General features: G+C 41.0%; 1 protein-coding gene across 1 annotated transcript; it reads left to right on the forward strand.

Annotated features, from left to right (window-relative positions):
• Nucleotides 1-2,264: 2,264 nt before the first annotated feature.
• gpr146 (G protein-coupled receptor 146) lies at nt 2,265-13,707 on the forward strand. The gene is made up of 2 exons (XM_031737385.2): nt 2,265-2,613; nt 9,801-13,707. Exon 2 carries the CDS (start codon nt 9,842-9,844, stop codon nt 10,841-10,843), a length of 1,002 nt encoding a protein of 333 aa, XP_031593245.1. The 5' UTR covers nt 2,265-2,613; nt 9,801-9,841; the 3' UTR covers nt 10,844-13,707.
• The last annotated feature ends 2,515 nt before the right edge of the window (nt 13,708-16,222 follow it).

The raw sequence follows: 16,222 nt of genomic DNA on the forward strand, positions 1-16,222 counted from the left end.
TTATGTCCTTGAATACTGTGTTTTACTTTGTTACTGTATTCCTCCTTCTCTCAGGTAAGCAGTAAATTTACACTCTATGTATGACTCCTGTATGGACAAAAAGGTTTTTGCTGTAGGGTAATTTAAATACTTGAGATCACTGAGCTACAGTTCAGCTATAAAATGATGATATCCTAATAATTGCATATTTCTTCTTAAAACACCATTGCTTTTAAATGAATGAATTTCTAACTTGGCTCATTATCTTGTAACAATGTAATGTTTGGCAAAATTAGCTATTAGTTGCAATAATCCTACAGTGTTACTTTTTATGTTTCTGACATGTCTCATAATCCTGATTTCTGCTTTAAACTGTAAACAATTTGCATTATAATGCTTAATCTCCTTAACCAAACTCCAGCTGCTTTTTCAGAGTCCATTCAGCAGAACAATGTAAATGATTTTAATTGTACTGCGTTTATTGTAATGTTTCCCCAAGCTGATTATATGCTTTGTCATATTCCAATTTCTTCCTCGTGTGTGTAACAAAGTAGAAATCCACCAGTACGCTACCTTCAGGGTTATGAATGTAACGTTTGTTTTCTTTCTTTCTGAGAGACGGAAGCATTGCATTTCATCTTCATTAAAGAGAACATAAACAGAACGTCATCATTACTTTCTCATTTAATTTTCTCTGTAGTTTATAAAAATGTGTCAAAAATATATTAAATCTTCAGTTTAAACACAATACTATTCTCAGGAACCATGCAAAGCCACAACAGAAATTGTATATACAGGCATCTGTCTTCATCCCTATCAAGACTTCAATTGTTTCTGGTGTTGCTCTCAACAGTTACTGTTTAATCAGCTGGAGAAACACCAAAGCCACTCTGAACTTTGCAGGTGTTATGAAAGTCAGTAATGGTGTTGAAGCTCAAATTCAAATACGTTTCTAGTATGGATGAAACTTGCGCAACTACCAGTTCTGATTGAAATGAATTGAGCAAGAGCTCCTAAAAATGTTGGATGTCAAAGCTTTTGAATTACTTTAAGAGTTTAAAAGTCATGCAAGTCATGCAACTTGCAACATTTAGTTGGAAAAGAGGTTTAGAAATGTTCTTTGTACCCCAGAGTTTCAAGAATACAAACTCAGCTTTTGCCCTATTCTTTCACAAGCTGATGTCTTTGACAGATTATACAATGATCCCAGACCAATCGACTTACCATCATTGGGTTGTCTGAATCCAGCATTAAATTAGGTTATGGTTAGGGGTCATTTGGCCTTTAAAAAAACACATCTTTTAAAACAATGAGCTGGATTGTTTTAGATTGTGGTGAGGCAATAAACCAAACTGGGAAATACAGCTTGAGTAACAGACCCATGCACTTAAAATTCAAAAATACTTTGCTCAGACAGGATGCTACATCTCAGAAAAACATCACAATGGTAGCTGTTTTGTCTTTCATCCCAAAAGCTAAGCTAAAAATAATGCCGCTCAGTGATCCTGTTACAAACTAATGTGTGGAATGTAGAGGAGGAGGAATGCATGCCTATTTTGTGCGTGCATCATCACAAAAGCACTTTGCCTGTCCTGTGACAAAACTTGGACCAGGTTCTTTTTTTTTTAAATTAGTTACCTTAGTGTAGGTTACCTGTATATTTTTTTCATGTTGTTTTGAACAGGTAAGTAAGTTAAGGTAGAGGTTAGGTAAGTTAGGGACAACTAGTTATGTTGGGAGTAGGTTTGGGTAGGATTAGGTTGATTGGATGGTTAAAATTAAGCATTGCATAAAAGGGTTAAGTTTTTGGTTGGAGTTAAGCAAAACAATATGGGGGGACAGACTGCTACAAAAATGTTCTGTTGATTCATGATGAATGTTTTGAGATTTCGCCATTCACAGAGAAGTCCATAACAAATCAGGCTGTGTATTGCGCCATTCTTCTGATGAATTACGAGTTACACTGTGTATATTTTGCACCATGATCTCCTGGAGATTCATTGGACTCCTTTTTGGGGGGTATAAAAAAGTAAGTCCACTAAACGTTCGTAATTGATTTTAGTATGAAGGCTTGGCTTGAGGTTTGGATAAGGTTTGGATTAAGTTGAACGTTAAGACAGGACTCCAGGAAACAAACATAAATCAAAGTAATGTCCTCTAAAGTGATGAAAACACGAGTTTGTGTGTGTGTACGTGTGTGTGTGTGTGTGTGTGGGTTTCCCTCGCGCCCCACCTCCCTGTCCTCCATCCAATCAGAGCACCGAACGGCCACTCGGGCCTCGCGACCGTGGAGCGGCGGCAGCAGCAGCAGCAGGGAGCGGAGTGAGGAGACGGTGGGGGAGGGTCACGTGTGTACACACTGTAGAGCTCAGCAGCACTCCAGCAGTAGTAATGCCTGTAACGGTCGGCCCCTTTTCAGATCCAGCCTCGTCCGAAAAGTTGATAGATGCGGAGCGAAACAACTGAAATCCACTGAAACGTGTTTTTTTTCCCTCCCGCTGTTTTACTTTTCACGAGCGCAAGTCATTTTTTTTCCATACCCAAATGAAACGACTGAGAAATGCCAGTGGAAACGCTACATCAAAACCCAATGCCTCCATAGGGTTGTCACCGATCCAAGCCTATACGTTTGTGGTGAGTTCTCTTCTCGTTTCCATTGTTTCATCTCGACATATGCGAAAGGTATCGGTTTCTGGCTTTCACCTGAAAGTGGGAAGAAGTGAATTTGCACCGCTGGGGATGACTAGATGCGAGAGTGAGTAGTCGCAGTTGTGCCAACAAAGAAAGGGGGTGGAATAAATAATGGTAAAGTCGTGACAGCTATCCTCGCTTTCATCTGCCTGGTCAAGTGTAATGACACGGCGTGAAGAAAAATAAATAACCCCCCCTCCAACTCCATTAGCTGGCGTTTTCTTAGCTTTGTTCAGCTCCAGAAGTTCCACAATTTCAGCGACGGGCTTGTATTTGGAAAACAACACCTGACGAGGTTTCTCACGGGATCAGCTTTCTGAGGTGCAGGGGAGAAAAAAAGTTGTAGCATTGTGATCAAAAGGCCTCTCAGGTAATCTGCTCTTTATATGAATAATCATTTCCAATCTGTTGTTGATATCTTCTGTTGGGAGCTAAAACTAGTGGCTCTGTTAACTGTGAGGAATATGTATGTTATGACAAGCTGCAACATGAGCACAGCTTTGCGCTCCCTTATATCCAAGCCTACACATATACAGTCTTGTAGTGCTAAACCATTAAGATATATACAAAAAACAGTCTTAATTTTAATGAGGTTTTACACGCAGCTTTGGGTTTGTTTTGACAGATCGTGTGTCTTTGCTTTACCTACTTCAGTCCTTTTCTTACTTCATCATTGCTTTTAGCAGATGCAGGAAGGTTATTACTGGTAATTACTATATTTTATCATTCATTTTGAAATGGGTGCCACTTTCTTGCGAAGTAGCTCTAGCCACTAGTCAGTAGTGCTTGTCACCCAAATGAAATGCTTCTTAAGACTCGGTCTTTGCACTTGTTGTCATCAGCTTCATCCATGTGACCGGAGGCGAACTGGGGGTGTGTGGCTGTGGCTTAATGATAGTAAGCCTGCTTTGTGCTGACCATTGAACTCTTGACTTTGTTGAAGCCGTTGACAGTTCAGCAAGTTGCCGGAAAAGAAGCCGGGAATGCTGCTGAGACTGAGACTGACCTATGTTTGACCAGACTCTGTTACACTAGAACTCGATTAGAGGAACTACTGTTTCCTCAAAGATAATCAGATGATGTTTGACACCCCTTGTGAAGGAGATAATCCATTAAAGCGTCAGTGATGCGCTTATTAATCAAGGGAGCAGATCTCTATCATTTGCAGGAAAATGTGCAGTTTAAAAGCTTTCAGACTCAAGCTATTATCTCCACTGTCCAAAAACTGATAGCAATTGTACATAGAACCTTTCCCCAGGGCTTGAATTGGAATGCACGGATTTTAATTACCATTGATAGATTTTTGTTCTTCATTTGCTAAATGTAGAGAAAGAAAAACAAGGTATCTTATAAGTTGCAATAAGTTACTTTGTAGATTTGTGGGTTATTAAAGAAACTTATGTGTTATATTGTGTCACCTGTCACGTCTGATAGTGTTGCATAGGCACAATATCTGAGGCAAGTCCACTGGCCGCCCCTCAGAGTGTGGGTTATTTTGAATGTAAAGATTGTACCTAACGTACCATTTTATATCAACGCTGTAGTTATACAATACATACATAACAACAAACCAATGTCCACATTAATAAATCAGTAGTTATGATTCAATAATATCATATATATGATGATAAGAATAACGCTTGCTTTAATTTTAGATACTTGAAGCATATTTTTTATATATTTTTAACAGTCTAAATACTTGGAAAACAAATAGTCCATGCAAAAACAATCTTCAGTGATGTCCAATATATTCAAAGCCAATTTTCTTCACTGTTTATTTATAATCAAATATTATGATTTCCGTCCCGTGGACAGCCGTTTGAAAAAGCCCCGGAAACACCCCTGCACAAAAACGTGCAAAAATGAGTGGCGTAATCTTATTTTCTGGCTGTAGTACATTCTGCTGCTGCTGTGTTGCTGTAGACATGGCTACAAAATCATGTGACATCACTCGCAGCTTTCTGAGAAGGGCCTGTAAATTCCAGTAAGGATATACGAGGGGTGTGGGCCCAGTATGTCACACTGCTCCCATCGGGCAGTGATATCTGGCTTCAGAACGCTGAGACGTCAAGCACGTGGGCGTCACTGTTACACGATCGTGTTTGGTGGGGCCGAAGCATGCCGAAGCAGGGCTGCCCCCTCTGGGGATATTAAACCTAACCACTTTTGACATGGCGTAGTGCAAAAAGTTCAGACAAGGTTTAACCAAGTGTACAACTGCAGTCAAAGTCACGTTCAAGAGTTTTCAGCTTAGGCTATAGAGCTCTGTCCTGGTTTGTATGCTTATAGCAGTAGATGTAAATGAATGAATAGTTACATCTCCTGTTAGCGCAGCTCATAATTAATGTAGCATAAAAGAAGGGAACCGTGATGGGCATGTTCTCTAAGGAACAGTCCTTGAAATACTTTATTCAACAACCATATGAAAGGAAAATAAAGTGACAAGTTGCCATTCTCCTTGGAAATTAATAAAAGATAATATGCATACTTCAATGGCTGCATGAGCTTAGCCCTGACCACAACTGCTCTGACAGCGCTCGTGCCGTAATAACAGCTGGGTGTAGTGTCTCTCTCTGACCTTCACTCAACCCCAACAACGTCACCTCCAGCTGTAGCCTTGACAGGCTCCAAAATGGGCTAGAAAATGAAATGGCCCTCATTACACTGAATCAAAACACACGTGGATCATGCAGCATGAAGCTGTTCTGCCTCCGAGTCAGGGGTGGACGTTTTCTTACACCTCGCCTGTTTTTCCCTCAGCTGAGTAGAAAACTAGAGATTTCATTATCGTGGGCTGCTGGCAAAACGCGCAGAGCTAAAGTGCACTGACTTTCACGACATGAGTGGTTGTTGCCTAGAGTGAATGAATGCTTATGGTAAACAGCGAGCAGTCCAAAAGAATTATACGAAAACATTTGACACTGGCATTTGAGGTAAGATAAGATAAGATAAGATAACCTTTATTAGTCCCACACGTGGGAAATTTGTTTTGGTGTGCAGTCTTCTTCTGCATGGCAGGTGTCAGAGCTCCGAAAAAACAAACAAACCTCAGCATCAATGCTGGAAAAAGTCAAAACAGGAAGCAAAGGCGTCACAGAGTTTTCTCCAGAAACTCCATTTTTTTCCAAGCTGTTGCAGTGTCTCTCTGTGTATATCATCTGTGACTTTCTGCACCGATATATCACTGAAATGGCGGTTAAGACCAACACGATCGTGCAATCGTGTCTCCAACATGGTCACGCCAGTCGCACCACAATGGCAAAAAGCCTGTTACTGTTACTGTTGTCATTCACGAAGGCAATAACAGCGAGCATGAACGGTCCCATTGTTTTTTCTCTCACATAACATACGGCCTTTTTCCTGCTGTTCAAAAAGAATAGAAGCAGAGAGAAAATGCGACCTGTAAGTGGAGAAGAATATCTATACGGCAGCATTGCTTCCTCTCGCAATGCAATTATTGATATGCTGCTGTCAGATATCGATATTTTAATCAAACATGCAGATTCTGTTAGTGGATTTCCACAACAACAGCAGACAGCTCCTATTAACTCTGCTTTGGAGGGTTACAACAATACGGCTCAGATTCCCTATGGAGATTATTAATGGGCTTTTTCTTCTGGAGCTGTTGAGCACCACTGCATCCTGAGTGACTTTGTGATTCCCCGCAAAAGGAAAGCACCACTTTGTCCTCATGGGGGGAGTACTGTCCAGAAGGTCACTAAATTTGTTCCTGAAAAGCAAACTAAGTTCTGTTTTTGGCCCGATGAGCACTCCTTTGGATGGGAAGAATGTCGGGGAATAAACTGTTTTTCCTGAGGGTTTTTGGCATCCCACAGATGGTTTTAAGGAAATGCAAAGAAAACTCACCAGCAGTGTTACAGAATTATATTTTTAACCTGTTTTCTTAACTTGGGATTCACGTTCTCAAGCATAATAGTCTTTTTTTTAATCAGATATTCACAAATATAAGATAATTAGATAGAAATAAATTAGAAACCTACCCAAAGTGCAAATGTTCGAGTCATACATACAAGAGAGAACAGTTGCCCTCTTTTTTAACATCTCCTGCAGCTATCAGAAGCTGTAGAGTCAGCCAACGTGTTAATGACAGGGAGTTAGAAATGTCTGTATACAGCAGGTGCTAATTAATGAGGACTGCCAGCCACATTGCAGTGAGTCCTCTTTAATAATCAGAAACTTCCCCTTAAGTCATTTTCTCTGGAAGTGATGAAAGGTTGTGGGAGGAAGTAAAGGGTGAATAAGCTTACTGTACTTCTTAGTATATGGAAGCATTGTGGTGGTGGTGGTGAGGGGGGTTTAGCACAAATCGATGAAAAGAGGAGCACTGGTTATAGTGTGCTTTTTTTCAAGGTCTGCTTTCGTCAATGAGTCACCAAGCTGCCAGTGTTTGAGAGCAGTGTTTACAAGTGGGCTGACCAGTGCTCCCGACTCGGTGAAGATTGCCCTCCTCCCGATCCACTTCTAGTCCATCTCTGTGCTCCAGCCCCCACTACAGCCCCATTGCAGCCAATTGAAGCAGCACAGAGGAGGGACTGAGTGTATTTGTGTGTGTGTGAGAGGCTTAAGGCCAAAACAGCCTCTCTGTAGTGGTGTTACGTAAGCACACAGAAGAATGTTTCTCCCTTACTGGCATCGTTACTCATCCCCCTGAAAACAAAACCGCCTTCCTACATTTTGTTTCAGGGTGTTCTCGGGGAGAAAATTTCCAGAAAATTCTGCACAGATTAGCCGGCGTACTGTTTCCATGTAAAAATGTTATCGTCCCTTCCCAAAAGTAGTTTTACAAGTGAAGCCAGACATGTGGAAACATATCTGTCAATTTAGTTCTGAGGAAATGAAATATTGTGTATCTGAGTTACTTACTTTCACTTATAATGATAATCTTCCTAAGAATTACCCCAGTTAATTATGTAAGGAAACATCTAAATCATCCAGCCCCATCAGCTTTGCTCCCAAATGTTCCTGACGTCTACGCTGTCTCCCCCTTTCCTTTGTTTTTCGACCTTGTCCTGAACTCCAACCTACACCTCGTTCTTCGCTGACCCTTCACCAAAGCCTGCTTCACATTTCACTCTTTATAAATCTACCCATCGCCGCCTGCCCAGCTCCCAGGCAGCTTGGCAGTAACTTTGAACGGAAGATAAATGCCTTTGACTCGGCACCAAAGCTGTCTGTGAAATGTTCTTCTTTATCATGCTGCATGTGAATGAAAAATATAAGGGCAGCTCTGCACAGTCAGCGGCGCTCTTGCATGCAACTGTAGGAGGGAGAACGAGGACGCCGAGGCAGAGCGAGGGAGAAAAGGCTTGCCAAGGTGTCAAACAAATGCAGTTTTGTATTCTTCCACCAGAACAAAGGCCTCATTTGCTCTGGCCAGTGAGGAGAAATGGTGGGTTTTTGAGGCTGAGCTAGCAAATCAAACATATTGTGAGGCGTTTGTATTCAGTCAGTCAGATGCAGTGAAGTGAAATTAACAGTGTTACCCGTGGCATAATAGGCGAGACGTGGCGGACGTGTTTTTGTGTCGTGGCCTTGCTTAGTGCTCTAGCCAGCACAAAAAACAAATCATTTTCATAATATCACGCAGAATAAATTCAGAGACCTTTTCATAAAATCCATAAATATGACATAAAATATATAGTTTTGGGTGATGTTAAAAATAAGTCATATATACTGCTCTATGCGCATAGATGACAAATTAAAGGAAAAGCCTGAACTCACTGGCTCCGTTAAGCTGTTGAGCGTATTTCGTTGTGCACATTGTTTAGGTGCACTTGTTCCCTAAAGCCCAGTCCGCATATAAAGGGATTTACCTCTGACGGTTGCCTAGGTAATCCACTAATGTATTTAGTCATATGTCAACAGCTGTATCCTTTACTTCCACTGATTGTTGCTTCAGTCTCTCACCTAAAGGTGAGGTACATTTACCTCAGTATCCGCCCCCTTTGTGTCACCAGTGGTTATTTTTCCCCACCGTCACCACAAGTTGCTGAATTCACTGACATTTTATGGTCACTGCTGTGCTCTTGCTATGTCTGTGCCCCTTAAGAGGGAAATCCCTTTGCAAGACAAAATACACTGACTGCTTTTATCCTATAATGAAACATTTCTGTCACGATGGTCGTCATCAAAGCCCCTCTAAAAGAAAGTCTGGTGACTTGACTGTTATTTCGACTCAAGTCTGGATTGTTATTTTAAAGCCCTTATCTAAATGAATGGGGAAAAGAGAATGACTGTCACTTTAACGTCACTGGGACATAAAAATCAAATGTTTATAATCGACAGTCAGATCCCAGGAAGAAAAGGTTTTAAAAGCTTCTTCCTCTTGAAAGCTGTACTACCGCTACACATGCATCACGAGTGAGAAGGAGTTACTGTTCTTCTTCTACTGTAACCCTTCAACAGGATTGGCTAATATGTTTCCTGTTTAAGCTGTTAATTGGCTCACCACTTATGCCCTCATTGGTGGCCACCATCATTAGCATTTCAGAGGTCCCTGTGTGTCACTAGAGTCGTTTTTTTCAGGATTACAATGCCCTGATTCAAAGGGCACAAGAAGTGATTTAATGATTTGCTCTGTTTGAAAATGACGGAGAGTTCAAATAGCAAACGTGCTATTCAGCTTTCTCTGGTAACTGTTCGACTGTTATTTGAAGCTCGCTCTCAGATGACTCTGCATAGTTGTGGTAAATTTATGGCACGCTTTACCTTTATCTGTTCTAATTTGCACTGCACTGTGTTTCTGTTTATTATTCAAAGGAATTCCAAACATTACTCTTTAACGGTTATTAACCTCAGGCTTTGCGTGTTCGTCCTGTTTGTACAGTGGCAGTTAGCAAAAGGCGTGTAGGTGCATTACCTCCAGCTTCTGACAGTGAAAGCACATGATGAGGGAAATTCATATATGTTAAACAAACAAAAAGAAAACAAAAGCCACAAAAACTTTAGGATGTTGTGAACTTTATGATTTTTGAGAAGAATGGTAAACTAATCCTTATAGCAAAGCTTAAGAGTTTAATGAATCTACCAAGAATTCTATGTTATTTTTACCTTTATCATACACATATCTAATTAATGACTAATTCTTTTCTCCTTGACTCTGTCCACAGTCGACCTGTTGAGAGTGCTCGATCCGTGTCAGAACCCAGCGATGTGGATCTGCATGGTTTACAATGAGACGGACACCAGCGTGGACTTCCGGCTCTGCCGGGACTTTGGCCTCATCCTGTCAATCCTCTCCCTCATCTACCTCCTGGTGTGTTTCCCACTGGGCCTGTGCTACAATGTGCTGCTGGTCGTGGTCAACCTCTCAAACAAGGTGTCCATGACCATGCCTGATGTCTATTTTGTCAACATGGCCATTGCGGGTCTCGTGCTCAACCTGGTGGCGCCTGTGGAGCTGCTGAGCTCCACCTTCACCCGCTGGCATGTGTGGGAGTATAACGATGAGGTTTACATCACCCTACTCATCCTCTTCAACATCTCATCTCTGGTTATCATGTATTCCACCACGCTGCTCAGTCTGGACTACTACATAGAGCGCGCGCTGCCTCGCACGTACATGTCGAGTGTGTATAACACCAAACACGTGTGCGGGTTTATCTGGGGCGGCGCAGTGCTCACGAGCTTCTCCTCGCTGCTCTTCTATGTGTGCAACCACATCTCCACCAAGATGGTCGAATGCTCCAAAATGCAGAACAAGGAGGCAGCGGACTCGATCATGATGTTCATCGGCTACGTGGTGCCCGCCCTGGCTGTGCTTTACGCTTTTGTGCTCATTCTGCGCATCAGGAAGGAATCTACACCTTTGGATCAGGACTCTGCTCGCTTGGACCCTTCCATACACAGGTTGCTGCTAGCTTCAGTCTGTGTGCAGTTCGTACTGTGGACTCCGTACTACATGACTCTTTTAGTACATACTGTAGTTGTTGCACCAGGATACATTAGCAGTGCACGTTACTTACCTACTTATTATTTCTTGAGATGCGTATCTAAACTGTTGGCTTTCTCCAGCAGCTTTGCAATGCCTCTTATGTACAGGCAGATGAACAAAAACTTCTCCAACAAGCTCCAGCGGCTGCTCAGGAGGCTGCATTGCAGAGACCAGTCCTGCCCTCGTGAACGCTCAACAGTGCAGCAAGTGGTGACGTGAGATCCCCCGCCACCCTTGCTTGCATTTTCCACTTATCGGCCTACCCAGCACTTATCTCCCCTCTATAGCGCCAGTATCTGACGGGGTCTCTCACAACCCCGGACTGTTTTGAGAGCGACGTAGCTAACTCTGGAATTTCCTGTCACCTTCTGATCTATCTAGTTCTGCAATGAGGGGACAATGCAAACAAAAAACCACTAAGTGCTGTTTTTTTGTTTGTTTGTTTTTAATACATTTCTCCACCAAGAAACTCAGGCTTCTAGTATAAGGGTAGTAAATTGGAAACAATCATCCAATAACTACCCAGGACAGAGTTTCACAACAAAAAATCCAGTTTTTCCGCGTCCTCCTTTGGGAGTGGGTGTGGTTTTTGTGCCTACATTTCACCTCTAACACACAAGCAGATCCAATAAGCTATAAAAATTTAATTATCAAATGCAGCCAAGTTACTTTGTTTTTTAACAGAACCCTCTCCACCCCTGCAATGACGGTTGCTGGTATACCCATAAGCAACCGCCGCTAATGAACGGTGTGCGTGCCAGTGGAAATCACTGTTTACCGCCCTCAAACTATAAGCCTCGGCCATTTCTGTTTTTTTTTATTTGAACTCAGTTTTCCTTCTGCTTTAATTGGTTTTGATTATCAGATTAAATAATCTTCACATGTTGAAGGTGGAGTACAATATTAAGTGTGTCTTGGATGCACGCCAGTACTACCCTGTGGCTAGAACTAAGTACTGATATTAAGATATGTTCCCATTTTAATTTTAAAGATTGTATTCTGAAGTTTTGATCCACTCAAACATACAAAGAGATTATTTTTACTGTCAAAAATACAGATACACACGCACACACATCTACACCACTTTTAAATCATACAAAACTAAATATAACACTCACGTAAAGCTTGTATTCAGGGTTCAGACATAACCGGTATACCTCTTGTGATCTCTGCTGATTATAACCTTACCTGATAACCACAAACAGTTTCGAAATCCACTCATTAAGCTGAGCTGACAGCCAGTGTTCTGTTAACTTTTGATCTATTTCTGCAGGAATTATACACCCAGAGCCTCACTTAGGGTCAGTGAAGCCCACACAGGGTCACAGAGAGAGCCCTGAGGGTTTGTCATGCACAGGCCACAAGACTCATGACTGGCTGTGAGGTTTTTGCGCACTAACACTATCAAAAACCTTCTTAAACATATGAAAAGCCCACTTGATAAGCACCTGGAAGCAGTGTGTATGATACAGAAGAGTTTGAACTGTAATGCTGCTCACATGCGTTAAGGTAATATGCACATTATTATCAAAGCTGCTTTGCTTCCTTGCTTCCATGGTAAACGGTGAACAGAACAATCTGATGGCGATAAATCCCAGCTATCAGAACTAAAAACATGTTCTAGCATTTGGTCTGCTGCTTCACTGCATTAGTTTGCATATTGAATTAAAGGGCCAGTTTATTATTCAGCCTGTGAAATGATACACCAGCAAGGTGGGGCGTCCACTCGAAGTTAAATGGAGACGGGCACGCTCTGATATGAATCGTATGTTTGTATTCAGTTTTAATTTACACCTTCAAGCACACATTAACTCTGTTAATGACCTAAAGCTGAGCTAAAATGTTTGAAGTATTTCAGCGAGTGCGCTTTTGCTGTAAAATGTGAAGGAATGCCAGATGTACTAACAGGTTTGACCCTTTTTTTGCTGTCAAGATTATAACAAAGTCACGTACACACTCTCTATTTTTCCATTTCATGTGCTACCCTCGTTACATGCATATGGATTCGGTCAGTGGGAAATAGTATTCACCTAAAACACATTATGTGCTGCCCCACAAAATCCTTGAATGGATGGTTTTTGGCACAGTTAATCATTATTTGCACTCAGTTCAGTGTCCTAATGTGAACTGAGCATTTAGGAATGAAGAGCAAACACTGGACTGAATTTCTAAAAGTCCTTTTTTTTGTTAAACGTAGCATAGAAATTGTATTTTCTATGCTACTTTTTGTGATTATAAGTTCATTCCTCCGAAAAACATGCTTAAATTGAACAGGCACAACTTGTACGTGCTTATGCAGTTCATGTGATGTACTCTCAACTTCATGGAAGTGTTATGAAAAGATATCCAAACAGAGGGTGCTCATAATTAATCTTGTTTAGCATAAGACCTGAAGCTGCACCAAACAACACTAAGAGAATGACAATCATGTAGAGATTCCAGTAGCTAAATAACTGCACTGTTTTGCTTCAAAATACCATCGAGTTTTTCTGAATTGCTTGAAGATGATGTGTGCATGTGCTGCCTAACTTTGCCTGATCAGTTTTCTTTAACCACTGCTGTAATTTCATCCATTAGTCTGTTTTTTTTTAATGTTTTTTAACTATCCATCCCCAATTCCTTGGCAGAATTAATGATCAGCGGTCACTACATGGAGTGATTGCGTGATGTTCACAACTAGAAACTAAAGCGTGATCAAAGCTCAAATCACACCTAACTCAGATGGCTGCTCGTGTCTGAGAATGGTTTATTATTTCAGAGGCGGCCAAAACCTCACGTCGGCGCAAAGAAACAGCCCTAAGAGTTCTTGTATGTTGAACGAGTACAGATACATTTTAGTTATTTGAACAACCAAACCTCAAACATCCAGATGAATCCACATTCAGATGTTATGCTTTTGTGACTGTGTATACAAGTGTATATGTATAGTACAAAATGATTTGTATATATTGTGTGGAGGACACCGTGCTCTTTGAAAAAATACAGTATTATTTTCTGAGAGATATATTTAGATTCTGTAAGTACTCTACTGTCAGCTGAGTCAAAGACTGATTAAACAATAAACTAACATGGATATAACCGCTCCTTCCTGTCTCAGTGAAATCTTACCATTCGTATGGTCATGTGAACAATGTTTCTGTTTGTATTGTTTATAAATAGTGAACATGTTTCAAGGGAACGATATTTCAAATATATGTTTTTACATCATGCAGGGAAACTACAATTAAATTCATTTATTCTCAGTGTTCCTGTATATACACCTAGTAGCTACCTAAATGATCTCATCATCCAATCAGGGAACAACTGAAATTCACCTCAGAAATCCATAACTGATTATATTCTTTAGCAAAAAAGTCCAGCAAGATGAAATTGTGCATATATAACACAAATAGCTTAAAGTAGGAGCCAAACCAAATGCCACCGTTTGTGTTTTGAATCCATAGATCTGAGATTACGTGGATGTTGGCTAAAGTTAAAGTCATATTGAGATGTTGGTTATTGGTGGACTGGTGGTGCATATGCATGTGAACTGTTCATTAGTGACACTAATCTCAGTAGTACCCCTGATTAGATGATGGGATGAGTGAATCAGCTCTGATGTAGGCATTTATATACTCACTGACCACTTTATTAATTACACTTTGCTTGTACCACATTGGAACATCCAAATCTGCCTTCATCCTTGACAGTAAAGATTCAACGAGATGCTTTCATGTTGTTTATGTCACATTTTTAACCTACCATCTTAATGTTACAGCAAAAATCGTGAGCCTGTGTAAAAGCCTCAGTGCAGTTTTATAGCTGACCAAGACTGGCACCTGGGGTGGTCTTTTCCTGTAGCCCATCATTTGTGGGACAATATGTTGTGCATTCAGAAATGCTCTTCTGCATACTTGGGTTGTAGTAAGTGATTTTTTTGCCTTCCTGTCTGTATAGCTTTTTTCAGACCAGTTTCTATAAACCCGAGAGATGTTTTTGCTGGAAAATCCCAGTAAATCAGCAATTTTTTGAAATACTCAGACCAACAATCACATGTCCAAAGTCACCTTTCTTCTCCATTTTGATGCTCAGTGTGGACTTCTACAGGTTGTTTTCACCACATCTACGTACCTTAATGCACTGAGTTGCTGTGATATGATTGGCTGATTATTGGTTGATATTTGCAGTAACAGTTGAGCATGTGTATCCACATGAAGTGGCTGGTGAGTGTAAACGAGAATGCCCAAATACTACACATTTTAATGATAAAGGCTGGATAGAGTGAAAAGCATTGTTTTTTCTTTTTTCTTTTTCTTTTTTAAGGAAGACTGAGTGCATGTCACAGACCTTTATCAGATCTGGGAGGGGACTGTGAAAGTTGTGTAGGTTGTTCCGTATTTCTAAGCTGCAGTGAAAGCGATTGTGAACGATGCCACAGCTCCCCTCCTGCTTACCACATGCCTAACACCACATCGTTTGTGGAGGGACCCTTTAACCAGGACGCACAGGCTGGGGAAAATAGCAGCATTCCCAACATTCTGTGGGTCTGACAGTCCAAGGCTGCTGCTGCTATTCTCTGTCACAAAACAATGTTGTGTAGGCATCTAATAACAATGCCGTACACACTAGAGCTGCGCCTCTGTCTCCAAGCAAGCGCTAGAAGTGTGTGAGTTAGCAGGATGACATTATAAACACCCAACTTTTCAGTTAAATCTGAACAGGCTGAAGTAATCAGTTATGATGTTCATATTACAGTTAGGAAGCAGTTACACTGTATTGCACAACAGTGTGTGCATTAATAATACCTGAGAGACCAAAACATAGAGGGAAAACATAAGATCTACAGTGGGAAGGGGAGGAAGGGGTCTTGAATTATGTGCACTGCATCTGGAAATGATATGATAATGGAGTGAATTAAACATGGTTGTCATGGCTGCTGTTTCCATCTCTGAGGATTGAACTTTCTGCGAGCTTTTTAACTCAAAAAGCACAAACCATCACTCAACAGTTACTGACTTTTTCAGTTGTTTGTCACTCTTAAAGAGCAGGAAACTCGTCATGCACGCAGGGATGATTATTCATATGTGTTGTTATCATCGAGCTGATTACAAAAGGGTAATTGGACATGTTTACAAGCCCACATGATTATGTCCAAAGCAGCATACAAAAGACATACAACCTAAACAACTGCACATACACCAAAAGCCTTCAAGGAACTGTGCAGCAACATGTTGCACTTGATACAGACTCCCCCAGGCCTGCAGGTGCGTTAAGGAAAGCATATAGAAGATATTTTCCCATAATGTCAAACTACTTTTTTTGCCATATACTGTAAAGTTACACATACACATTATCTGGTATGGATTATCTGCTTGGAATAAAAGCAAAGCGTGAAGTGTGAAGTGTGTCAGGTTACAAGTTTCACACTTTCGTCCTTATTTTGCTAAGTGTACCAGGAAAAGCTCTTAAGTGTACCAGCATGTGTCTGGAAATGGAGTAATGCTGACATAGCACAGATTTCGTAATGTGCTACATTAGTCTTAATGTTGTTTTTCTCCTTTTAAGGTTCAGCCAGACCAGAAGTATGAGGGTCGGCTTCGGTCTTACACACAGTATCAG

The sequence above is a fragment of the Oreochromis aureus genome, linkage group 4 (assembly GCF_013358895.1).
Source record: "Oreochromis aureus strain Israel breed Guangdong linkage group 4, ZZ_aureus, whole genome shotgun sequence".
In the NCBI taxonomy this organism is placed as follows: domain Eukaryota; kingdom Metazoa; phylum Chordata; class Actinopteri; order Cichliformes; family Cichlidae; genus Oreochromis; species Oreochromis aureus.